Raw genomic sequence first — 26,094 nt, forward strand, 5'->3', positions numbered from 1 at the left:
GATTGGCTAATGGTTTGGTAGGCGTGTCATTTTATGTAAATGAGTCATGTCACGCCATTACCGAATTCTTGCACCGAAAATGTTAATCGGTGGTTACAAAGATATCTGTTTGGATGAATGTGATTATGTTTAAAGAAAATATTGTTGAAAGGGTATAGTATTTGTTGCTGAATTTAATTATAAGGATTGACTGTGTATTTCTTTCGTTGCATTGAATTATGAAACTAAAAACCAATGTGCAAACTGTATGAATCCGCGTAGCCGTACCCGTACTCGATGTAAACAAGTGCGGACAGTAAAACCCATTGGTTTTTACATTTTTTTTGTTTACAAAGTCGATAAATGAATTCCCGTGCATCAAATACTCAATAACATCCGGAAATTGTCCAACACATGATGTTTATCTCTCAATTAGTTGAGATACATACTAATCGGCAAACCAATGTCGTCTTTTTCCGACATCACAAAATGCACAAAACATGTCATAACGTCAACTAAAACGTTGTATTATTTTCGGTAATTTCATTACATTTGGAGATCTTACTCCGTTAATAATGATGCAAAATTAGTCAAAATACTTCTGCTCATACAGGAGAATATGAAAATCTTTTAACTTACTTATGTATGGGATAGGGCCCTCCAAATGCCCATAACTTGCTTGAGAACTTAATTTATACGTGCATGGCCTCTGTCGACGTTTCATGTCATTGAAGAAAATTTGACATTTATGTCATTCTTGCACAAAGAAATCTTAGCGCTAGGTGATAAAACCCCCATACTTTAACATAGCCCTACGATCATCGTAAGGTGATCAAACCCACATACCTTAAGGTAGCCCTACGATAACATATAAGATGATCAGACTAGCTATTCTCGAAACGTCCGTAGCCGTGCGAAGTTCTTAAGCCCATTCTTAACACACTGGCTACGATCAAAGTTAAGAATTCTTAGGGCTACGCTTTGAGTCCTTATTCTCGAAACGTTCGTAGCCCTAAGAATTCGTAACTTCTTAGGGCTAATTCGTAAAAAACACCCGTACTTTAAGACATCCCTACGATCATCTTAGTCTAAGGATATCAAACACCCTTGCTTTAAGATGTCCCTACAATCACCAAGCCCCCAAAACCTTGTCATAGGCCTACGATCATCGTAGCATAAAGATTACTTTGTTCAAGAGGATTATGGCCTGATTTGAATCTTTTGGTTGATTCGTGATACCGTCGTAGTTATTATTTATCGATCTTCTGTCTTTCAAAATGTGTGTTTGCACAAGTAACAAGTTAGAACTTCATTAATGCAGACGCATTTGGTATGGAAGGCTTTTTTCATTTGATGACGAAAAGTCTATATGTGGACAGAGCTTAATGCTGTCGATTTCTATTGGTTTAACTCTATTACAGACTGTAAACTATGCGGTAAAACATAATTAATTTGTAAAACTAGCCGCGACATCTGGTAAGAGAAGGAAGTACGGTATTTTATTTCTTAATTTACTGTCTGTCCTGTGGATGCAACAAGGACGTTGTTACGGTATGAGGGCGCAAGGAAACATGTTTCCACGTTTTAAGAAATGTCAGTCCTAAGAATGCCGAAAAGAACTGGATCGATATTTATCAAGGGGAAACCAGGCTCTGGGCTCAAGTTACTAGCAAATATCACGTCAGAAACTGAACGGACGCCCCTGCTATCCAGTGGAATACCATTCCTAAGTCAGGAAAAGAAGAAATGTGTTGTCATGCTGGATGACATATTTGGTTCACGCAGCAGTGCAAACACATGTTGATGCATGGCTGGGAAAGTTCAGTACCATGTGGCCACTCGCAGAAACGTGAAGAATCTTCCCAGTCTTAACATCGAGACCTCAGATATATGACCAGTGTGCAAAACAACTAAACACAACCATACTTAGAGAAGCATTAAATGTGTAACTCTTGGCAAAGACAAGTTTAAGCTTGGACCCAGCCTTTTGTAAATATTTCTTTATCCAATGATCCAACCGATCTCAGACTTTGCAAGTGGATGTTTTGTCAGACAACCTAATCACATTGTAAATCACCGCTTATATGCATTTGTATTACGAATCTCTCTATGTAACTGTCAACAAAATAAACAGCAGAACCCACCCTGCTTGCGGTTGGAGGGAGCCAATGACCTGTTACAGCGGCGGTGTTGGGTCAGAAAGGTCAACGTTTGTCGATGTAGGTCAGCTCTGCACGTGACAGGTATGCAAGGATGTGTTTTAACTTTCTTGTGGACAGGTGTTCATTTCTAGCAAATAGCCGGCGAATGACATCTCTGATGACCCCGATGTAAAAAGAATCTAACGTTGGATGCCTACCTTTGTTTATTGGTTGTTGGTGTATTTCCCACAGTTTTTAGCACGATGTGCTTTTTGATGCCAAGAGCAAACGTTGTACGTTTCATGTAATCCGACACCTTATAAATCGGGTTGCAGCGTTTGCTCTCTTTTTGAAAACAAACAAACAAAACACCTTTCTAATTAATCGTTTAGCATTATCTGAATTAGCTTTCATGATGACAGCTAGAAGTAGTCAATGTGAATGATCCAAACGGTCTATCACTGTGCAGTGAACGGGTAACTACATGTATCATGAACTGCACGTGCTTTTACCTTTCTGACCCAAAACTGGTTACAGGTCATTGGCTCCCTCCCTCTGCAACCTGAGCCACCTCTTGGGTTTCCACAGTGTTGCAATGTCTTTGCCATCAGCAGACAAGCACAGTCACATGGCAAACATGTTTTCTTGAAACCGTATGAGTTCATCGCCCAAGAATTAGACATCTTGGAAGAGAGCGACCCGTTTCGGTACTTAGTACTGCTGCTTATAATGATGCATAACGGTATACTTGGAACAGATGAGCGAGACTCCATTCGACCATCAGAGGACTTTCGTAAGGCAGTTCGTGTTTTGAAAACCATTTACAAGCTGCTATGCATGACATCGCGCATCAACATAAGACAGAAAGCTCTATCATTAAGTGATGTCTGTCTCATTCACAGCAACAAAAGTTTCCAGTTTTGTCATCAATCAGGATTTGATGTTTTATTCATGAAAGTGAGTCTAAAAGATCATCCGGTGAACATGAACATATACAAAGCTCGTTTGTTAGTTGAATATGAGTACAAAAACAAGAAAACGTTTGTTCAACCTGCGGCTTTGAGATCCCACTCGGAAGCTTTGATATAATAGCCGATAGAAGCACTGCTATACTGTTGTCAGGTAAAGATATAAGAAGTGCTTGACCATCCGTCCTTACGAGAACCATGCTTTGTCCAGTTTCTGTTTCACAAATGGTGCGAAGATGATGTTGTATCTAAATTGTTCATGTACACTTTCAATCACGTCTTGACGGCAGAAGTGCCCAAACCTAATGGAGGGCGTGGAGTGATTTCACTGTTTGAATGTGATAATATGTTCTCGTGCATGGCGTTAAAGGGAAACGTTGAACTTCAGAGCTTACTTACACCCGTTTTTGAACAATATTTAAATCCCTCCTTGCTTCAGCAGGTGCTTGCATGTGCCATATTTGGCTGCAAACGTCAGCAGTGTGAGATGTTAATAGCAATGGGGGTGATGACGATTGTTTCGAGCGGTGACGAGCGATGTTTGCCATTCAAACGAAAGACATGGATATGGCAAATCATGCTGTGTTTTTACCATAGTTGTTTACACTTGCCGTTCTAAATCACAATCAGCAAATGGCAAAGCTTCTTTTGAGTCCAGACCCAATACATTTACCGATCCATAGTGAATGTGTGACAAATTGATGCTATATATTTGATGTTTGAAAGAGCTGTCATATTCACAGAGTAGCATGTTTGAACTAAAAGACAATAATGATGAGGTGAACACTTCTGCCATTGAGGGGCTATAAAGAACTGGGTGCAAGGTCGACCCAGAGTCCCTCCTAATTACTGCAGTGTGTCTTGCAACAGCAACACCTTTGAGTTACCATGTTATCTTGAACTATATTAGTTTCAGTTGTGAAAACTATGCGGAAACGCTAATTGTCTGTTTCCGGAATTTGAAACCTATATTACCCAGTATCCATCAGGTTTCCACAAAAAGGGAAACCAAGTTATTTTTGCTGTGTATATGCAAGGGTAAACAACTGCTTTATGATGCGCGATTAAATATGGAGGAGCTGAATGTGTATCTTTTCTTCTGAACCACGGTGCGGACATATCTGTGACCGAATAGAGGTCTTACAAATATACAGTATTTCATCTGGCAGCAATATCGAAAAAGAAATAGTAGTCCGAAACTGAAAATGATGTTTGCAAGCATCGCCTCACACATGAAAACTATCGTTGTTCAGCACCAGGCCCTAGATTTACGAAGCTCTCTTTGCGCTAAGATACACGTAGGTGCCATATATTAACATAAACTTACGACTATCTTAACACCAAGAGGGCTTCGGAAATCTAGGCCCTGGCTCAAACAGCTATCTGCATGAACGGTAAAGAACAAAAGAATACCATTTCAGTACCCATGAGATTAGAACCTTTTATAAATAAAACTGGATATAAACATAGAGGTACCACTTCAAGCGGCAGCTGAAGTTTGAAATGCTGATTCAGCTGATTCTTGATACATGCTGGAGCTAGGACAAATGAAAAAGGAGATGGTCAGTGGCCCCACACGTTCGTGATGCAAGATCATTCGGAGTGTATGACACATCTTATAGAAGCAAATGAATCTTTGGAAGGAAGTTATGGACATGTTCAAAAACCGTCCTTTGGACATGCCTTTCGGATGTGGCATCTGTTCTTTGAAGGCAATTGTTTTTTCAGCTGCAAAAAACACGTCGCTTAAACAATATTGTAGATCAAAGTGGACACTTGCTGAGAGCCGTTCAACATAATGAACTAGACAAAGTAAAGCTGCTATGCGGGAATGGAGGTGATGTAAATTCGAATTTTGATAACAGAACTCCATTACATCACGCAGTCAAGACTAGTGACATCGACATGGTGACGTACCTGTAAGCGGGGGTGTTCTGTTGTTTACAGGGCATTAGAAATTGCACAAGTTGAAAAACTGATGTACTTGACGATAGACATGCACCAGTTATTGTTGATGAAGGAAGCAATAAAGAAACTGCTTTGTTTCTGGCAATGTTGTCAGGAGATGGTGCAATTGTGGAACTCATGTTAGAACGCCAATTCTTCCACATGCATACAAACGTGTATGGCGGTTCGATTCTCCACAAGCTTTACTATCACAGGAATTTTCAATTTTTTGTTAATATTTGATCCCCAGTTTCTAAATATCCAGTCTAATGCGGGAAGTGCTGTTACTCACATACTTGCAGCAAACGACAATGCATATGGTGTGGAAATGCTACTGACCAGACGTGCTGACCACTGTGATGGAGACAATGAAGGTAAGACCCCACTTCATGTTGCAGCATTGTGGAGTGTTGATTGCCTGCAGCTTCTGCTGCATTTTAAGGCAGACCCGCACATCCAAACGTCGTGCCTAGGAACGCCTCACAACAAAATTAGATCTAAATTCCGTTGATGAAGTACCCCACCCGCCTGCTTTGCCGATCGGTTTGTACTATCGCATGCTGTCAATTAAAACTTCATCTTCATCTTCATAAACATGGGTGATTGACCCTTGTCGTTATTTAGGAGATAAACATCCGGAAAGTGGCCAACACATGGTGTTTATCGACATTGTAAACAAAAAGGTCAACTAGAGGGTTTTACTGTCTGCACTCGTTTACATCGAGTACGAGTACAGCAGTGAAGTGTCATCAGCTGGCCGTTTGCGCTGGTTCCCACGGCAGCATCTTGAGTTGCTCATTTGTGACGTCATTAAACTTTACGTCACAATATGGTTTGAATGACATCACCACTGTTGATGACACAACAAAATAATTGTTTGCGATGGTTCTACGTGTCAATACGCAGCGAACAGTCTTAGGTCACAAGTCACTAAGACAGGCAACCAGATTGTGAGAACCCGTCGGACGCTAACCCGCAACCTTCGGATTGTTATCTCGACAGCTAACCGACTGAACTACATCCACTGCTGCACAATGAGCAAATTTAGCTAGTCATTCTTGTGACGTCACGGAAATGAACGAAAGATAGAGTTGAATACGTTAACGACAATTACAAAGGTTACGGGTAGACTTGGTGCCTCGTGATTTCAATCTACGGACGGTTGCCAAATGGCCCCGATACCAATCGTCCTGTTCCGTAATCTACATGCAAGATACCATGTTGTGTGGAATGAGATATGGTTCGAACTGAAAGGGATTGTTGATGTCATATCCGCCGTCAGACGTCGATTTCACGGTGCATGCATGAATGACGTGCTTGTATAAAATCATTGGGTGCTTTCGTGACAGAACAGTGTTGTAGGGAACACAGTAAGGATAATGTGGATCGCGCTAATGAATAAGTGAGACATGGGCATGTTTGGTGACGGCACGAGGTTGAGCTAGACTTCAAATCATTACTGAACATATTATGTAGATCTAGCAGTGAAAGTGTCCTGAGTGCATGTTCGAGGCCGATTTCCATTAGCCCAGAATTTCTGCATTAAACATTTTAGAGTTCTTTTAATCGTTCATTTAACCGTTTTTTTGTGAACAAAGAATATAAAATGCAAAAGGAAATCAAAAGGTACTCATGCATCTACCTACTATATTGGATTAGGCCCCCTATCCTAACCCTAACCCTAGCCCTAAACCCTTGAAATAATTCTAATAAACAGAATACATTGACGGAATCTTCACGAAAATGGCTGACGTGTCCAGGGTAATGCATTCTTACCTCTTTGAAAAACAAATACTACAACACATATTAATTTATTATTGGTGCAGTATTATTACATGTACTCATGTAACTCAACATATTGAATTTGCAAAATTAACTGTTGTCAACAAAGTGTGTAAACATAGACTCTTGATGTTATCGTCACATATGGCCGCCTGCACGAATAACATTGCCGAAGTAATAGCTCTGACAGAAGGGCAGTTAAATATAAGTTTTATCAGGTAAAAAGAGTGCATTAGAGTGTACACATCAGTGAACAGTTTTACGTCTCCCAGTCTAAACTAAAGACTGAGGATAAATGCAATGGAACCGACTGCCTAAATACTGACGGGGAAAACTCGTCGAATGTAAACACCTCCGGAATTAACCCAGGACCCAGTGTGAGGAAAGACAACTGGGTTAGGAGAGAAACATCATGTGTTGGACAATTTTCGGGTGTTATTGAATATTTGAAGCACGGGAATGCATTTGGAACCGACACCGTCAAATACTCAATAACACCCGGAAATTGACTGACACATGATGTTTATCGACATTCTAAACAAAAAAAGTAAACCAAAGGGTTTTACTGTCTGCACTCGTTTACATCGAGTGCGAGTACTGCAGTGAAGTGTCATCAGCTGGCCGTTTCAGCTGGTTCCCATTGAAGCATCTGGAGTTGTTCATTTGTGACGTCATTCTAACTTTACGTCACAATATGGTTTGAATGACATCACCACTGTTGATGACATAACAAAACCATTGTTTACGAGGTTACTACGTGTCAATACGCAGTGAATAGTCTTGCAGTTTGCGGGAATCTAATACCATTTGATCATGTTTTTCAACCAATCAGATTACAGAACACAGTGACTTTTGGTTTACAATACACGGTGTAAAACTAAACTCACTTAAGTGAGTGGCCATCTTTAACCGTTTATAGAATTGTGGACATTGATCATCTCTAATCTGATCTTGGATAGTGGTAATCTCTGTTAATAAATTAGGACAGTGGCTTTCTTTAACCGTTTATAGAATTGTGGACAATGATCCTCTGTAACTGGGTCTAGATAATAGACAGTTCTCATCTCTAACTGGTTCTAGATCATGGACAGTGCCCATGGACAGTGCCCATGGACAATGATGATCTCTAACTGTTTCAGTTGTCAACTCTAACTGTTCATGGATTAAGTACAGTGGTCAACTCTAACTGCCTAATTTTTTACAGACAGCGGTCATCTCTAACTGCCTAAAGGTTTACAGACAGTGGTCAACTCTAACTGCCTAAAGGTTTACGGACAGTGATCCTCTCTAACTGCCTAAAGGTTTACAGACTGTGGTGCGCTCTAACTGCCTAAAGGTAAACAGACAGTGGTCCTCTCTAACTGCCTAAAGGTTTACAGACTGTGGAGCTCTCTAACTGCCTAAAGGTTTACGGACTGTGGTCCTCTCTAACTGCCTAAAGGTTTACAGACTGTGGTCCTCTCTAACTGCTTAAAGGTTTACGGACTGTTGTCCTCTCCAACTGCCTAAAGGTTAACAGACAGTGGTCCTCTCTAACTGCCTAAAGGTTTACAGACAGTGGTCAACTCTAACTGCTTAAAGGTTTACGGACAGTGGTCCTCTCTAACTGCCTAAAGGTTTACAGACTGTGGTGCGCTCTAACTGCCTAAAGGTTTACGGACAGTGGTCCTCTCTAACTGCCTAAAGGTTTACAGACTGTGGTGCTCTCTAACTGCCTAAAGGTTTACAGACTGTGGTGCGCTCTAACTGCCTAAAGGTTTACGGACTGTGGTCCTCTCTAACTGCCTAAAGGTTTACAGACTGTGGTGCTCTCTAACTGCCTAAAGGTTTACAGACTGTGGTCCTCTCTAACTGCTTAAAGGTTTACGGACTGTTGTCCTCTCCAACTGCCTAAAGGTTAACAGACAGTGGTCCTCTCTAACTGACTAAAGGTTTACAGACAGTGGTCCTCTCTAACTGCTTAAAGGTTTACGGACAGTGGTCCTCTCTAACTGCCTAAAGGTTTACAGACTGTGGTGCGCTCTAACTGCTTAAAGGTTTACGGACAGTGGTCCTCTCTAACTGCCTAAAGGTTTACGGACAGTGGTCCTCTCTAACTGCCTAAAGGTTTACGGACAGTGGGCATCTCTAACTTCCTAAAGGTTTATGGACAGTGATCCCCTCTAACTTCATAACGGCTTACGGACTGTGGTCATCTCTAACTGCCTAAAGGTTTATGGACAGTGGTCATCTCTAACTGCCTAAAGGTTTACGGACAGTGGTCCTCTCTAACTGCCTAAAAGTTTACGGACAGTGGTCATCTCTAACTGCCTAAAGGTTTATGGACAGTGATCCCCTCTAACTTCATAACGGCTTACGGACTGTGGTCCTCTCTAACTGCCTAAAGGTTTACGGACAGTGGTCCTTTCTAACTGCCTAAAGGTTTATGGACAGTGGTCCTCTCTAACTGCCTAAAGGTTTACGGACAGTGGTCCTGTCTAACTGGCTAAAGGTTTACAGACAGTGGTCCCCTCTAACTTTCTAAATGCTTACGGACAGTTGTCATCTCTAACTGCGTAAAGGTTTACGGACAGTGGTCTTCTCTAACTGCCTGAAGGTTTACGGACAGTGGTCATCTCTAACTGCCTAAAGGTTTACGGACAGTGGTCATCTCTACCTGGTTATAGATTATCAACAGTGGCCACCTTCAACAACTAGAAGATTCACTAGCAATGGTAATCTGTAACTGGTTATAGATTTATTGAAAATTGTAATCTCTGTTTATAGATTATGGACACTGGTCATTGCTGAATGTTATAAGAGCGAGGCTATTTTTCAGGGCATTATCATTTGCAGAAGTCCGAGGTCTTTTATTACCTGCCCAAATAATGAGGGCAGTTGAAAAGGCCGTTTTCAGTGCTCAACAACGTGAGCGTGCTAGTAGATGTTTTCTTTGCTGCATGCTGTAATTTATGGTGCAATTGTTATGGTTGGCACAGGCAAGAAAGTACATAATGGCAAAGGTACAAGTGACGAATATGAGCCAGGAATATCGCGAATAATAAACCCAAGTTAAAACGAGCTGTAGGTGATTGAACATCAACAGCTGAGCTACTTTTGACGTCACCTAACAAAGGGCTTCATACTGGCAGTCTTCAAGCATTTTGCGGGCATTATCAAATTACAGTGGCCACTCATTTCTGATGCCGTGAGGGCGTTTTAATGATAATTCTATATATTGTAACACCCCCGAGCCTGGAGCGTCAGTAAATGAGAGACCAAGTCAGGATTTAACAACAAATGTAAATTTTTAATAAATATTCAGAAGTGGTCCTTTCTTACAGTATGTTTGCACTTGATATCAGAGGTGTGACATGTCAGGATTCCTAATAAAGCTCAGTGATCAGCATATCAACTTACTTCAATGAACCAATAATGGAAATAAAATAATCTCCTATATTAGCAATTGAATTTCCCAAGGAGAATGATATATATAATAGTGTATTCACCTATATAAATATTCTTGTTTAGTCCTTTTAATATTCTATGGATTTGTGTTTGGGCCTAAAGGTATCGACAACATCAGCTATTACACAAGTAGTGCCTCTGAGGAGGTCTGATCAAGCCCCTGTTCGAAATTCGCGCCGAGCTTATATAGATTCCTGACATGTCATGTGACTAGATATTAGGCAATCAGAATCCACGTAGATGACTGGCTTGTTTACACTGGAAATAAACAAATCAAATTTACATCAATACAAATGCACATGAGGTTGTCCTTTCAATGTCCGTTTTGTCCGAATTTTACAAGGAAAATTGTGGCATGGTTTGTTTTATGATCGACAGTAACATTACAAAACGGACAAGAAAAAGGTTAACTGAGCCGATGCCGTGACATGACGGTAGAGACGACCTCACATAGGTAAGGTAAATACATGAAAATATGTTTAACCAGATGATCTTAAGTTGTCCGTGTTAATTTGTATAAGTCCGTTTTTATCGCAGAAAATAATTATGGAGTTAAGTATTTCATAAGACAAACATTAAGAAAACGGACAAGAAGTTTTGGTATCTAAGTTATGATATTACCGTAATGGCGGCTTCCTTTGATGTTACACTTCTGTAGCCGTTATTTTGTAGAAAACTCAATCACAGAGTTTCCATGAAATGGATTTTGTGTCATGGTTTTAAGGACTGAATTCATCATAACTAGGATCTAATTGTAAATACAAAAAAACAAAAACAAAAACAGACAAGACACTAACGTGAAAGCGACCTACACCATTACGCTAGTGACAGGTCATGGTAACATGTCAAAACGTCACTCGATTGCGTCGAGTGATCTGATCGTACAATACAATGCATTAAATAATATCAGGAAAACACTCTTACTATGTCCTGTTGCAATAAAATGTTTTCAAGGATAATTTATACCAAATTAAGACCAAATATTAAGTTCGGTTTGATTTTAACAAACTTACCGTAATTACAATAGAACTGCAATGGACATGGAGCAAGAAACTAGTTCCATTATGGTAGCATAGTCATAAAGCTAAATAACAATTATTCATGCGCATGAATAACACAGCTATGCTTGTCATGTCGAAAAGACATGTTTCTGAACACTTTCCCCCCAAAATAGTGGTTAAATATAGAAGGTAAACATGAGTAGTGATCAAGTGCGTGATGCGGCAACGTATAACGATGGAGCGACAACGCCGCGAACTCTGAATTTGCAATGGACAGTTTGGGACAATTCCCGAAGAGCACTGGACTTAGAAGGTAAAACACATCCATAGTAATGATCCTTTTAACTTCAACAACATTATACAACCTCAGGGAAAACATGTCAGTTTGTAGTCTAACGTGCCGAAGCAAAAATAGAAATTACATGTCACGAAAGTAGGTGACGATATTACCACATTACGACCGAGCACACACTTTGTTGGGAATCATCGCGATACTAGTTATGAAAAGTTATGGCAATGGTACAGTGATGCTTCTAAGTGATTATGAATACTTGTCTAGTGTTCAAGAGTGAAATAATAACATCTAACTTCTATAATTTCCAACATGTATCCTTCAGCAATTTCAGATACTAGGAAAATCAGTAATGAATATTACAATATTTTAGCCATAATTAGCGAGTGTGCACACTGATCATCTCTGTTTATAGATTATGGAGACTGTCATCTTGGAGTGATTATAGATTATGGACACTGGTCATCTCTAACTGTTTATAGAATGTGGACACTGGTCATCTCTGACTTTATAGATTATGGACACTGGTAATCTTTAGAGATGACTGACAGTGGTGTCCTCTTGTTATAGATTTGTGGACAAAGACATCTCAAACTGTTCGATTTTATGGGCACTGGTAATCTCTATCTGTTGACACGTTATGGACAGTGGTCATCTCTGTGTATAGATTATGGGAAGTGGTCTTTTCCAACGGCTTATAGGTTTCTACCAACAGCAGCACCCAAAAGACCCATACGACATACATTCCAGTACCGACGGCAACAACGCCTGACCTACATCCATAGCAACATTCACAACGCCCACCTGACACCTATCTCATTACCGACGGCAACAGCGACTGACCCACATCCTTACACTCAGAGCAACATCCACGTGCAACACCCACCTAACCTACATCCCACTACGCATGTGTGACTCAAAACCTGACAACATTAAGACCGGATCTCATCCCAACCTACACACCGACCCATGCAAAATACACCTAACCCAATATTTTAGGTCCCACACCACAATTCTAGCGAAGTCACTCTCTTCCTCTTAAATTTCAAGCGTAGATTTATTCCATCTGCCCAAACGTGTCAATGCCGTTGCAACCGATCCAAGGACCAAGCATGTACCTGAAATGAAGAAACAGAATACGTACATCCAGTAAATGACTACCAAAAATCAAAAGTGCATTTCAAATTGCAGTTAGTGTGCATTTCAATAAACCCTTATAGAACTATCTGTCTATAGACTATATCTGTCTGTCACTGTTTGTTCGGCCATGTTGCTACATATCCCTTCTGCGAGTAACAAAATATAAACCTATCACACATTACCTGCAAAGACATATGTGTACTCGTATATTCCAGTTCTTTTGTACAAGGTGCCTGAAACAGTTTAAAAATAATAAGAATAATGCAGCGTTAAAAAGAGAAAATATTTCAGTGCACAGGCAAAATTCTTGCAACCCTTCAATAACTGAACAATTCTCATATTACTCAACATACACGTTTTAACATACTACCATCTTTGACAACAATTCACATACGCAGCTCTCAAAGATACAGACATCTTTTCCTCAAAGCAATCTTGTCAATTTATGTAATGAAACTGATACATTTACCTTCCCGACTGAAAAGTGAGAAATTGTCCAAGGGTCATTACACTGTACATTGATTATGACCAAAATGAGATATCTATGGGTATAACACACTGACAGAAATGGAAGCAACAGTGAAGCGATGTAATCAGAAATATAAAGCTTCTGGAAAAATATACTGAGTCAGAAAAGAAACTTCACAAAATGTAATTTTAAAAAATAATGATCAATTTTTCTCTGATGATACATCTATGTATCCGAAATGGTATCCCTATCTTTCGACTCTAGAAAAACGTTAGCAAAACCCACTCAAACCCATCCATTAGTCGTGCAAATGACGTTAGTGCCGAATCAGGTTTTGCACGTACAATTGATCACGGTCATCTTCATTAATTTTGCACTTGTTTGCACTGGCCTCAAGAATTACAGAAACAAACCACAGTTCTAAAGGTACTTTAAATGGCACTATTGTCAAATGTGCGACGTGAACATGCCGTTGGCATGTTGCAAGAGGGAAGAACAGTTACTGACGTCGCAAAAGGTCGTCTACAACAAACTGGCACCACTTCTGATCGCCCAAGGTCGGGTCGTCCACGTGTGACGTCACGAGCAGAAGACCGTCAAATCGTCCTACGTCACCTACTTGACAGATTTCCGCCGGCTACACTTACCAGGACTGAGATGTCTAGATGTCTACTGTCCTCATAGACCATTCGAATCGGCTGCCAATCTCCATTCTCGACGTCTATATCGTGGGCCAATACTGACGCCGTTTCATCAACGTCAACATCTGTTGTGGGCCAACGTCACCTCCGATGGACCCAGAGAGACTGGAATCGAGTGGTCTTTAGCGATGAATCCAGGGTTACGTTCAGATTCGCGGACGGAAGATATACAGTGTGGAGACGACGTCGTGAATGGTATGCCCAGTGTTGTGTACAGGAAGTCGACAGGTTCGGGGACGGAAGTTGCATGGTGTGGGGTGTTTTCTGTGGGAACAACCGTTCCCGACTTCTGGTCATCCGTGGAAACCTCACAACTACTGCTTACCGCGACCAGGTGCTCACCCCTGAACTCGTTCCTTTCATGGTGGCTCATGGCCCAGGTCTACAGTTCCAGCATGATAATGCTCGGTCGCATACCGCGATGTTGACACGAAATTTACTTCAAACCCTGGAATCAACGTCATGGACTGGCCATCGAGGTCCCCTGACCTTAATCAAATAGAGCACGTTTGGGATGCACTTCGGGGGAGGCTTCGTGGTCTGAGGAACCAGCCTCAAAATTTGCAGGAACTTTGGCGCTGCCAAGCGCAAAGGCGCAGAATCCCCAACCACATGTCCACAAGCATCAGGCAGTCGATGAGGAGACGATGTCTGGCAGTGGTGAATGCGCGGGGCGGCCATACACAATATTGAACTGAGAAATTTCGATTTTTTTCTCTTGTGACATACAGTATACCCATGTTTTGGAACGGCCAAATGGAACTGACTGTGTCACTGTAGGTGTATAGAGTACATCACATAGATCCCAGCAATGAAATAATAACAATTTAACCATCTTACATCACTTGTTCTTTTATAGTACCCTGAAGAAAGAATGTGAAGTTTGTTTTTTTACTCAGTATAATATGAGCTACAAGTACAGATTCACGTACTTGCTATAGGAGGACCCAACAAATGACCAAGACCACAGAAGAAACACACGATTCCATATGCCACAGCAACGTGGGGCAAACCAAGCAGATTTATGATGACTGGTCCGATGAGGGTATTAATACCTTGGCTGTATGTCGCATAAAAGTAGCTGAAAGCCAGCTGTGACATGTATGAAGATGGGCCAACAGTAAACAAGAATGAAACTGTTCCTGCTAAACCCGCTAACCCAACTTGTAGCAACACGGCATCTATATTGGAGTCTGAGGCTGCCATTCCTGCAAATACCCTTGAGAAAATACTCCCTGCTCCCATAGCAGTTAAGAGACTTGCAGCTTCTGTTGGAGAGCATCCTTTACTTTCAGCATAGTTCGGCAAGTGGAACACCCAAGCACCTTCCCCAAGACTCCAAAGCATAATGCTCAAGCTATACATGACAAAATGAAATTGTCCAAATATTTGAAATGCTTTGCGAAACAAAGGCCAATTGAAACACATTTCCCTCTTGTGTTTGGTTTCATATACAGAAGTCGATTCTTCAAATTGTATCGTGACTTGTGGTTTTTTAGAATTGTCTGTTGTCTGCATATGCCTCGTGTGAACTTCGTTCACCAAACAAAGTGACTTTTCATCCGTCAGTGATATATCAACTGTGTCATCAGTTGGAAATGTCTTCAAGACTACGCCTTCTTGTGTTTCTGGTCCAGCTTCAACTGGACGTGGTCTGTCTACAGTCACTGGTCTCAGTAACGCACCTGCCACACACATGTTGAATCCAATACCACCCATTATCAACAATGTTCCATGAAGGTTATAGTGATGCAGCAGGTACCGGCAGAGTGGACCTCCCACAAACAGACCAGCTCCACATCCTGTCATGCAGATTCCGTATGCTGCAGGCCTTCGTTTACGGAAGTACTGCCCTGGTATCGCTCCGATCACATTGCCACCAAGGCCTACACCTACACCTGAAAATACAATGAGGCACTGTATACAATGTATATCTGACGTAATACATACTATCCACCATCTATATTTATAAATTGGTCCTTGTCAGGTACTCAATCAACGAAAGGTTCAACTGATGTTAAAGTAAAATGAATTTTAGATTATTAGACTTATAACATTGACACTTAGATTATGAAAACAAAGAAACATGATTGCTTTATATGTTCAGGAACAGTATGCTACGATCAGGATAGGATGGGATAAGACAGGATAGGATTTCTCATAGTCGTGTTCATTATAAGCGTAGTTAGTTGTATAAGAAACATGGATATAATGAAACAGAACCATGATGATGTTTAAACATATGTTTACCCGTTCTTCAAATTAAAGTGCATTTGAAGGGATACTTTATCAACCCCTATCAAATTCCATCATGCGTATCACCTCCATCCAAACGGCATTTAAAGTCAATATAAACTCTTTCAAAATAGGTCATCTAACATTATAATGTAATTTTAATGAAAGAAGACAAACAATATAAACACGGGCTATAGATCGCCATCAGCTGAAGGTAGGTCACGGTGCTAGGAGTGAGTGAGTTAATATTTAACGTCACATTGGACACGTTGTGAAAGGAACACTTAACGCTGCAATCTAATTTGTTGTTGTTCCTCATTCGTTCTCGAATATGACCATTGACAGCTGGATGTTGAGCTGCACCTATGGGCCCGGAGATGGCTTGCAAGGGCAGATATGGGTTGGGGTTTTCCTGTTGATTTTGGCTGCTCTGGCCTTGCTGGGCGCTCTGCTCCTCTGCTCTTCGGGCTCCTGCTGAAACAACGCAGCGCCAGGAGGGGCGGTCAGCAGCGAACGTCTCCCAGGACTCAGTGTCAATAGAGAAGTCTTTAAGGCAGACCTTCAGGCTGTCCCTGAAGCGCTTCCCCTGTCCTCCCACCTTGCGCTTCTAATCGGTGAGTTGTTTCGGGATGCGGTCATCGGACATGCTGGAGACGTGGCCTGCCCACCTCAAGTGATCCTTGGTGGTGATGGCACTTGGCATGCCTTCCTGCTTGAAGACCTCCATGTCTGGGATCCTGTCCTACCAACGGATGTGTGCGGAGACACCTGAGATGGAAGTGGTTGATCGTACCTTCTGTACAGTGTCAATGTTGCACAGGCATAGAGTACTGTAGTGAGGACGACTGCACGGGTGACCTTCAACTTTGTAGGAATCGTTACAGTGAACAACGTTTATTCTCAAGCATGTACAACATGATGTACCAGTGTGCCTGTGTTTTGTATGATGGGTCTTTGGCCTAGAACTTCAGAAATAAACCTGTCTGTTACCTGCATGGACCCTAGATGGATTTACACCATCCCTTCAACTGCTCAATATAATCATGGATTTAATGTCAATAGCATCCTACCTGCAACAACACCATACGTGAGTAGAAGGCTGATCACAGTTCGGCAGATTGAGGCTACAGACATTCCTAGAAGCATCAACAGACCTCCTGTCATAGCTGTGAGTCTCGCACCAAATCTCTGTTGAACAATGCCAGCAATGGGACCTGCGTATACGAAAACGATCAGAACATGTTTGTGAACATAGTATGATTGCCTGACATTATTTTGTATTATGATTAAATACTAGTAATAATTATTATTGTGTGACAACGTTTAGTGTTTTGAGTGACAGTTATTCTGGGTTACATTTCGTATCATAAATGATCAGTGCTATTAGTATTTTAGCGGCACGTCTTTAAGGTAGCACTTCAGAACAAATCATTGCACTTCAGAGTTACTCCTCTTTGGTTTGTTCGACATGTCATCGAAACATGGCAAAGGTTCCATGCTTCCCTGGAACATTCAGGAAGCAAGGACTAAATATACTTATAAGGCTGGTTATTGTGTTGGTATTTCAGACTTCTCAGTGTTATATTTTGTACAGGGACTTTATTCTGCATTCAAGGGTGACCATGTGGAAATTGATACCATTCAATCAGTATTGCGCTGATCAAAATAAAAATGGTGATATACCTGACGTATAAATTATCACAAAAATACAGCGATTGCGTTTACATTTCACAGCTACTGATTTATATTCTGTCCATGCTGATAGAAAACATAATCATTTTAGGTTTCAGAAAACAATTGCATATTTTTTCATAAACCTGCCTGACGCTCTCAATACAAATAGCTATGACGGCTTTATTTTCATAAACAAGATTTGTGCATTCTATGGCTGCCATTTGCAGACACAGTGTTCATACTAACCAAGTAGTGTGTATGTTCCAAAAAGAGTTGAACCAATCCATGAAGTTTTTGTAATATCGCCTTCGACTTCTTCCATTACTGCTATATTTATTACTCCTGTTGAGTACGTCATGATTCCAATTATGAACTGGATGCTGAAGACGGACAGCAGCGCCACCCAGGCATATCCATGGTCAATATCCCTTGTATACGCCATCTGTAGATACAAGAAACCATTGTCCCTTATGTTGGACTCATGTGTATAAAGAAATATATATCCATGGTCAATATCACTTGTATACGCCATCAGTAGATACAAGAAACCATTCTCCCTTATGTTTGACTCCTGTGTATAAAGGAGATATTGTCCGTGGTCAATATCCCTAAATGTCAGGAATGAGGCGGCGCTGTTCCACCAGCTTTTTCTCACCCTCAGAGTGAAGCGCGAATATAGCACAACGTTACATGATGATTTCTTAAACAATGTTATCCATGATCGATAACAAAACGCCATAACATATATGTACATAGCCAATTTTCTTGTGGGATCTCTGAATATAAAGAAAATATTTCAGTGGTCAATATCTCTTGTATATGGACCCTGTAAAAAAACCTAAAGATTTCCATGGTCAGTGTGACTTGTACACGTATAAAAAATGGAATGTATACATGAAGTGTAATGTATCAGTCATCTGTATATAAATATGTAATGCCTCAGGTCAATGCCACTTGTGTACGCGACGTCAGTGTCGTGGCTCAGGTTTGGTGTCTCAAGCTCAATTACTGTCGTGTAAGCACACACGTTCCAGAAAGTGTGGTCAGATCGACAAATTGTTTGACACGCCGAAAACCCGAGACTGATTCCCGATATGGCTTGAATGTCTGAAGCCGATTTCTGGTGCCCTCCGCCGTGATACATGCACAGTTGGAATATTGCTAAAAGCAGTGTAGAAAAGACTCACTCACCCTGTCAAACAGGTCATATACTGCTCAAGTCATTTTCCAAATCAAATACTACATGTCGACCATACAACCTGTTGGTTCAAGCAACCGCCCTTAAACGCCTGTATAAATTGCCTTGATACGGCTTGCATATTCACAAGTATTACACGTGCATTTGAAAAGATAAATCGTTTTTTCTAACATGCTTCAGTGCCTCTATTGATGCTTCTAGGAGATGCCCTACAGGTTACATCCTTCCGTTTGACATGGACGCTAAAGTATTGTTCAGTGGCTAATGCATCCAGAAACAGACTGACATTGATAGTGCATCTATTTCATTTCCATGACGTTGTGCACATGGGCTTTCATAATTCGAAACCAGAGGACCATACTAGGTATGCACACACAAAAATATACAGAGAGAACAATACATGAATATCCTGTTTGGACCGGTTTCCCGAAAATTCTTGAAAACTGATTGTAAGGGTGTGGGCCTCCTTTCACAGGCGCTAAAGTGATCGTTAGTCACTACGGTAACCGTAATGCGATGTCCAAAAATGGGAGTTACGGTTAACCTTAGTAAAGGTTGCCTCGTGAAAAGAGCTCATGGTGTCATAAGATGTAATTTTGCGATTAAGTGAGGTTGTGTAAACCCATAACTGGCACGTGAAAGTTAATTGCGAACTTTGGACCACATGTGTCCCAGCCCCGACGTGGAGCCCGGATCAGAAGTTACGTCGGTTTGTCCTCATTAAGATTGTGGGGCAAGATTAAATATTTTTCTCAGTAGTATTCTGTATGGTGCTATACCCATAACACCTCCTGAACATAACTATTGGCAATGCATGTGTCGTTTGTGACAATGTAAACTGAAAAAAAGAACTGCTAGAGTGCAGGCTTGACTCAACCAAGTGTTCTCGGGTGAAGGCAGTGAGCTAGATTTTGATGTGGCGAATGGAAACTGACGGGATAAAGCGTTCATATATTTAGAGGAAGGAAGAACAGTGGGATTTGCCTGAGGACTGTAGCATAGGTCTCCGACAGAAATACTGCATTATGTGATTTTTACTGGCCCACCCTGACGAATTGCTTCTCCCCCATGAGAGGAGTGAGTGAGTGAGTGAGTGAGGTAATATCTAACGTCACATCGGCAATATCTCAGCCATCGAGAACATTCAACAGTGAAAAAGACCACATGTACATTATAAATCCTGTCAACGAAGGACAGTAAAACAATATCACAATTTGAATGAAAACTAGCTTGGAAAGTTAAAAGTAATTTCACTATTTAGACAATACAGTATAAAACAGGCTACAGATCGAGAACAACACTAGGGACCATGGGGACTTACAGTACCCTTGCTACCTACATGGACTCTAGTTGAATTTACACCATCCCTTCAGCCGTTGGCGATTGTAGGAAACGTTAGCCAAAGTTAGAACAGCAAGAATATTACGTTAAAAAGCCTGGGAAGTTCACACCCATGGGAGGATGAATGGATTTTTTAAGGATAATGCAGGTTTGTTCGGAAAGGTCCTAAGATGGTTACAATATAGATCTTGCAATATATACCAGTGAAAAAAAACCCCAGACTGTCATTACTTTTTTAACTTCGACGCACTGCCGCAACGTGTCGGTACACAGCAAGAGTCCTGTGCGCGCTGTGGTTCCATAAAATTGTCGGTCACGGTTGGCGCACTGTGTACAATTTCAACAGTACATGTGTACATGTGACACGACTTCTACATGTTAACAGGTACGTATACCATATTACACTGAACAGGGACTCCTTCAGTGAATGCAATGACAAGGAAAAGGTTTTTGTTGGGATGATAAAAACTTCAAAGGACCAATTCTTACCTATCTCTGCTAAAAACTAAAAACTATACCGGACATTTTCAAGGAACCTGTTCACAGTCTATTATATATTTACTACCTCCACATAAGAAGGGGGATATAAATATCCCCGATAATTACAGAGGTAACCCACTATACTAGGGGCGGTGGGGACTTAAAGTACTTTCGCTACCTGCATGGGCCATAGCTGGTATATCGTCTCTCTGCAGCCGCTGACGATTATAATGGACTTTAGCCATAAATAAAAGTCACAAAAATACGAAGATTTAAAAAATCTGGAAAGTATAAATTGACTTTAAATGTTTGGGGGCGTATATACCCTCTCGGGAATTAGAAAATGAAATAGTTCCTATAGGGAAATTATACCCTGATATTTTGGAGATTTCAATGTTACTGTTTGCTGATGACGTGATGGAAGTAAGTAGATGTTGGCGGTGGATGGATGGATGCATGTATGTATGTACTTTAAGTTTTTCACTGGTCACGAGGGGGCCATGGATTGATAAATCGATGTACCCTCAATGTTTGTTTATGTGTGTTTGTTTCGTCGGAAGGGCAATGAAAGATCAGTACTCATCGAGGGTATAACAGCCCATGGGCCCCGAGGGACAATTGAACAACGTACTGCTGTGCTTGCTTGCTTGCATGCATGTGAGAGAGTGCGTGTGTGAGAAAGTGCGTATGTGCATGCATGCATATGTATGTGGGAGAGTGCATTGGCCCCGAGGGACAATTGAACAACGTATTGCTGTGCTTGCTTGCAGTCATGTGAGAGAGTGCGTCTGTGAGAAAGTGCGTATGTGCATACATGCATATGTATGTGGGAGAGTGCACGCGGACGTCTGTACGTATGTTTGTGTGCGTGTGTGTCTGTACGTATGTGTGCGATACGTGCGTGCCTGTGCTTGTATGAGCGCCCAACAGTGTACCTACTCGCTGTTTCATAGTTGTATTGCTTCAGCCTATACCTCCTGGCCCGGGGCGCTACTGACGGAAATAATACAGACTGTTGTTACATTATTAAGTTACATTAATATTGCATGACTGAGTGATTTGCTCTTTCAGGGGTATTTGTGTCAAACGGTCTGGAAATGCAGTGAACTGAGACTAGAAGGCGGATACATGTTCATGAGACGACCATACATTTTATCTCTAGTTAGGTCGCAGGCAACAGAGGTTAGGTTACCATGATAAGGACTGTGGGTACTTTCATTGCTTTAGCTTCCAGCACGATTCCCTCGCTGGATTTATACCATCCATTCAGCTGCTTACGATTGCTGGTCATGTTAGCCATGTATTTAAAATCTACAAATAAACGACGGTAGGTATGAATATGTCGTGATTGAAATGGGCTTATATAACCTCTCAAGGGGAATATACTCAGAGAATACTTCGGCTCCTGTAAACGATACTTCAAATGACAGTAAATGGTCATGTGTTACCTGTCTATAAAGTATCCTTATGCACATCAAAATTAGGTTAACCGGGACTTACCTGTAAGGTGAAGGTTGACTCCTATTCTTCCACCCAGTCTACACATTCGTAAATAACCGTGTCGTTCCGGCAAGTCGGATGGCGTCTCGTACGACTCTCGTGGTTATGTTTACGACTGGGGCCTGCCAAAGTGCAAACGGGCGTGGAGAGTAAAATAGCCTAGTGCTATTATCAAGGAAAGATAACTCTGAATTTCAAACATGGCTCTTAAAATGTGCTACATCCCGAGGGCAAACCAGCAGTACGGTCATCCCCTTTGCAAATACGTTTCAGTGTTGCCCTTTTTAAATTTTTGATAGAAAATATGTGATCCGTGAGGAACACATTTTTATTTTTTCTCTCACAGAAATACAGCTTGGGTTTAGCACGTGTTAACGAGTAGTAGATTCAGCCACACTCGTTCTTACACGCCCTCATTTTTATACGGGACAAATGGATGATCGGGGCGCGGCCAAGTAAAAAACTTTTTTTTAAAAAAAGCGATAAAAAACCGCGCCGATGCCGAGAAACATTTCACTCTGTTTGTTTAGTTTAACTAATCAACGTTAATCCTGAAAATTGGTTATATATTTTACATCTCGGGGGATACTTTACTTTTGTTAGTCAGGCATATTTTTTAAGCGAATTCATTTAAAATTCTCCTAGGGGTATGGCAGCAAGGTTAAACGAATGTACAGCTTGAGAAATATGTTTATGACAGTTTTGAGTGTCAGCTTTTGGGTTTAATGTGACAGAAAACAAATTCGCATATGCAACAAAAATGCCGTTTGTGATTATTATGTGATTATTACATTGGAAACGTAAGGAGAGCAGATGGATATAATGACATTAGAATATGTCTTAAACAAATACGGTTCTCCTTTTGTTGTATCAAAGAAGTTTAAATATTTCAAGTGAATACGTAGAAACAGCAATATCATGTACGAGTGCTTCGTTGTATTAAGAAACATTGGAATCAAACAGGGATAGCGTTATTGTTCTTGTGTAAAGTTGTTCAAAGTTCAAAATGAAATCCTTCCAAGGGGGCACTAGTCGACCTGTTCCAGAATAACACGAGTTGGTCACGAATGCTTTCAGCCGGCTTGTCGCCAGTTTGACTCTCGTCTCGTGGCTCGCCAGATTCCATACGGGAGAAATCATTGTTTGGTTGTGCACGAGAGATTTCATAATCACTGATATAATCATTGTAATCCCCAGAATCCTTGCAAGGACTTTGTGTACATCCATGAGCCTTTCTAATCCATGAGCCTTTCTATATTACCGTTCATCGTGTAACTGATATGTGAAAATTCCACGTTCATTTCCTTGAATTCATTTAAGAGAGTCAACATAGCTTCGATAGCAATAGGGAGTGCGGCGTAAAACTAAACTCACTCACTCACTCACTCACTCATTCACTCACTCACTCACTCTATAGGCGAAAATTCTGTTTTCTCAGGCTGCAGCATGTTTCAATATGTTCATCTTTAGTTTGCTATTCTGCTATTCAGTTTGGTTAGAACTGAGAGATTTCCCCGCCTAACATGGCGTCCACCTTTTGTGAATATGTCGTTCAGTCGAGCGATTAGACCATCGTGTTTACAGAAATAAAGTTTATTGAACTTCGCTAACAGATAAAGTAATGTCAGCACCACGTACTGCTAGTATTATTTCGTGTTGATAACCTAACGAGCCAGGGGCGTGCTCAACATGTCCGATCGCTTTGGCGATTCGCATGTGCTCTGACTGCACATTGTTATATCATGTGACTTCTTGTCACGTGACTGGTTGGTAGAATTTATTATTAAAACGATCCTTCATAGTTAGTGATTTGAATAGTTACCCCTTGTGATAAAAAAATAAATACAATAAAGCAGGGCATGTTTGAGTGTGGTTCTATCATTACAAGGGATGCAGACCGGAGCATCGTCACCTTTATTCGTGAGTAAATCTAAACTGAGCAATAGACTGGTCATAGAATGTCCTCCTCAAATCTGGATTGACGGCTGGTCATACAGTACCTTTGCTGCCTGCGTGGACCCTAGATGGATGTTTATAGAATATGCATACATATTTGGACCCGTGAAGGTCCCGGGGTAGAATAGGTTTTCACAACCCATGCTTGCCATAAAGGGCGACTATGCTTGTCGTAAGAGGGGACTAATGGAATTGGGTGGTCAGGCTTGCTGACTTGGTTGACACATGTCATCGGTTCCCAATTTCGCAGATCGATGCTCATGTTGTTGATCACTGGATTGTCTGGTCCAGACTTGATTATTTACAGACCACCGCCGCCATATAGCTGGAATATTGCTGAGTGCGGCATAAAACTGAACTCACTCACTCACTGCATACATGTTTGAACATGTTTATGTGATAATGAAGCTTATTGCATTATTATCATATTCATGACGCTGCAACACAAGGATACGACAGCATACTACACGGCATTACAAGACTTTGATTTAAATGTGTATTAACATGTGAGACTAATAAAACAATAACACCACTTAGCCAATAATAAAATGATTACATTAGTTCATGATTCACTCCTATTGAAAATACTTTTTATGTTTCATAAATGAGGGAACACTGTAAGTCCCCATAGTCCCTGGGATAGTAATCCCCCTACAGTTGTTGGCGATCTATAGCCCGTGTTTCATATTGTATTGTCTTCTTTAATTACAATATGTTAGTTTTACATGCTAGTTTTATATTCGTATCTTCAGAACGTTCACATCTTCAGAATGTTTACGTCTTTATTGTATAAGTTGATTTCGTCACTGAGATATTGCCGATGTGACGATAAATATTAACTTACGCACATTCATACATCAGTGAACCAATCCAATTCACAGTCAATACGTAAACATTATAAGATACACCATGCGTTATACAGGATAACTGTAATAAAAAGAAACATCCAATTCAAAACAAACACAATACACGACCAAACCCATTAAATCTTTTTACAATAGATTGCTAAATATAACGTGACAACTGTTCATTCATGCACATTACTTTACACGTCGACAAAGCTCATCAACGGAGAGTGAAGAAAATTCTGAATTCTAAAGATATGACGGTGCAGCCAAATGGTTCAGATGAATTTAGCAGAGGCTTCTTATACATGTGGAAAGGGCTTGGTCGAGTCTGTTCGCAGATTTCGGGTTGTACAAAGTATTTCTCAACCTAGATATTAGACTACTCAAACAGTTACCGCTTGATAGCAAAACGAGCGGAGACAGGAATGGGCAAATTGAGGAAGTTGTCACGGGGTAACCAAGCACTCGAGAACTTCGTCACAAAAACATAGAGCCTGATGTCGCGACTGATTGCCATAAGATTGTGTTGTTTTCTGCAATAACAGAGCATGCTAGTTTTAAACCCAAACCTGTAAATGCTGGTATGTCAATGTCCTGTGACAACAGGTTTTATGGTATATATATTTTTTGGTTTCACGCATGGATTGCTCTCGTCATGGTATGGCTGAAGTATGGCCGATGTGACGTTAAATATTATTTTGAGAACAGCCACAAGGAAGACAAATTTTCATCTCAAAACAGAATCGGTGTCATGCAAATGCCATTGTGATGGTGTCAGTATGTGACCTTATACAATGCTTGCTTACTGAGATATTTTGGCAGACAAGCAAACATTTAAATGTGAATGACAGTGATGTACGTACGTACATATTTACGTACAATATTTATGTGAAACTATGCAATATTGATCGACACGTTAGAGACATTCAGTGACTTGAAATTTGTATCTGCTGACAAACATCCTTAGCAAATCAACGTATGTAAAATATCCCGGA

General features: G+C 40.9%; 1 protein-coding gene and 2 pseudogenes across 1 annotated transcript; 2 read left to right on the top strand and 1 right to left on the bottom strand.

The window, feature by feature from the left end:
• Window positions 1–1,498: 1,498 nt before the first annotated feature.
• Window positions 1,499–4,630, top strand: LOC137281137 (uncharacterized; annotated as a pseudogene).
• Window positions 4,631–4,673: 43 nt separating this feature from the next.
• LOC137281138 (26S proteasome non-ATPase regulatory subunit 10-like) lies at window positions 4,674–5,546 on the top strand (annotated as a pseudogene).
• Window positions 5,547–10,103: 4,557 nt separating this feature from the next.
• Window positions 10,104–22,422, bottom strand: LOC137282693 (monocarboxylate transporter 9-like). The gene is made up of 6 exons (XM_067814479.1): window positions 22,296–22,422; window positions 18,023–18,218; window positions 17,173–17,316; window positions 14,800–15,765; window positions 12,880–12,930; window positions 10,104–12,675 (listed from the first exon to the last, which is right to left on the bottom strand). The coding sequence occupies exons 2-6, from the start codon at window positions 18,216–18,218 to the stop codon at window positions 12,596–12,598; spliced, it is 1,437 nt and encodes a 478-aa protein (XP_067670580.1). The 5' UTR covers window positions 22,296–22,422; the 3' UTR covers window positions 10,104–12,595.
• Window positions 22,423–26,094: the final 3,672 nt, after the last annotated feature.

The sequence above is a fragment of the Haliotis asinina genome, chromosome 4 (genome assembly GCF_037392515.1).
Source record: "Haliotis asinina isolate JCU_RB_2024 chromosome 4, JCU_Hal_asi_v2, whole genome shotgun sequence".
Classification (NCBI taxonomy): domain Eukaryota; kingdom Metazoa; phylum Mollusca; class Gastropoda; order Lepetellida; family Haliotidae; genus Haliotis; species Haliotis asinina.

Excerpts from the sequence above, each read along its gene's own strand:
- LOC137282693 (XM_067814479.1), bottom strand. The coding sequence starts at position 18,218 with ATGGCGTATACAAGGGATATTGACCATGGATATGCCTGGGTGGCGCTG. Across the intron at positions 15,766-17,172 it reads CACGTATGGTGTTGTTGCAG|GTGTAGGTGTAGGCCTTGGT; the intron begins GTAGGATGCTAT and ends TTGTATTTTCAG. Across the intron at positions 12,676-12,879 it reads GTACACATATGTCTTTGCAG|GTACATGCTTGGTCCTTGGA; the intron begins GTAATGTGTGAT and ends TCTTCATTTCAG.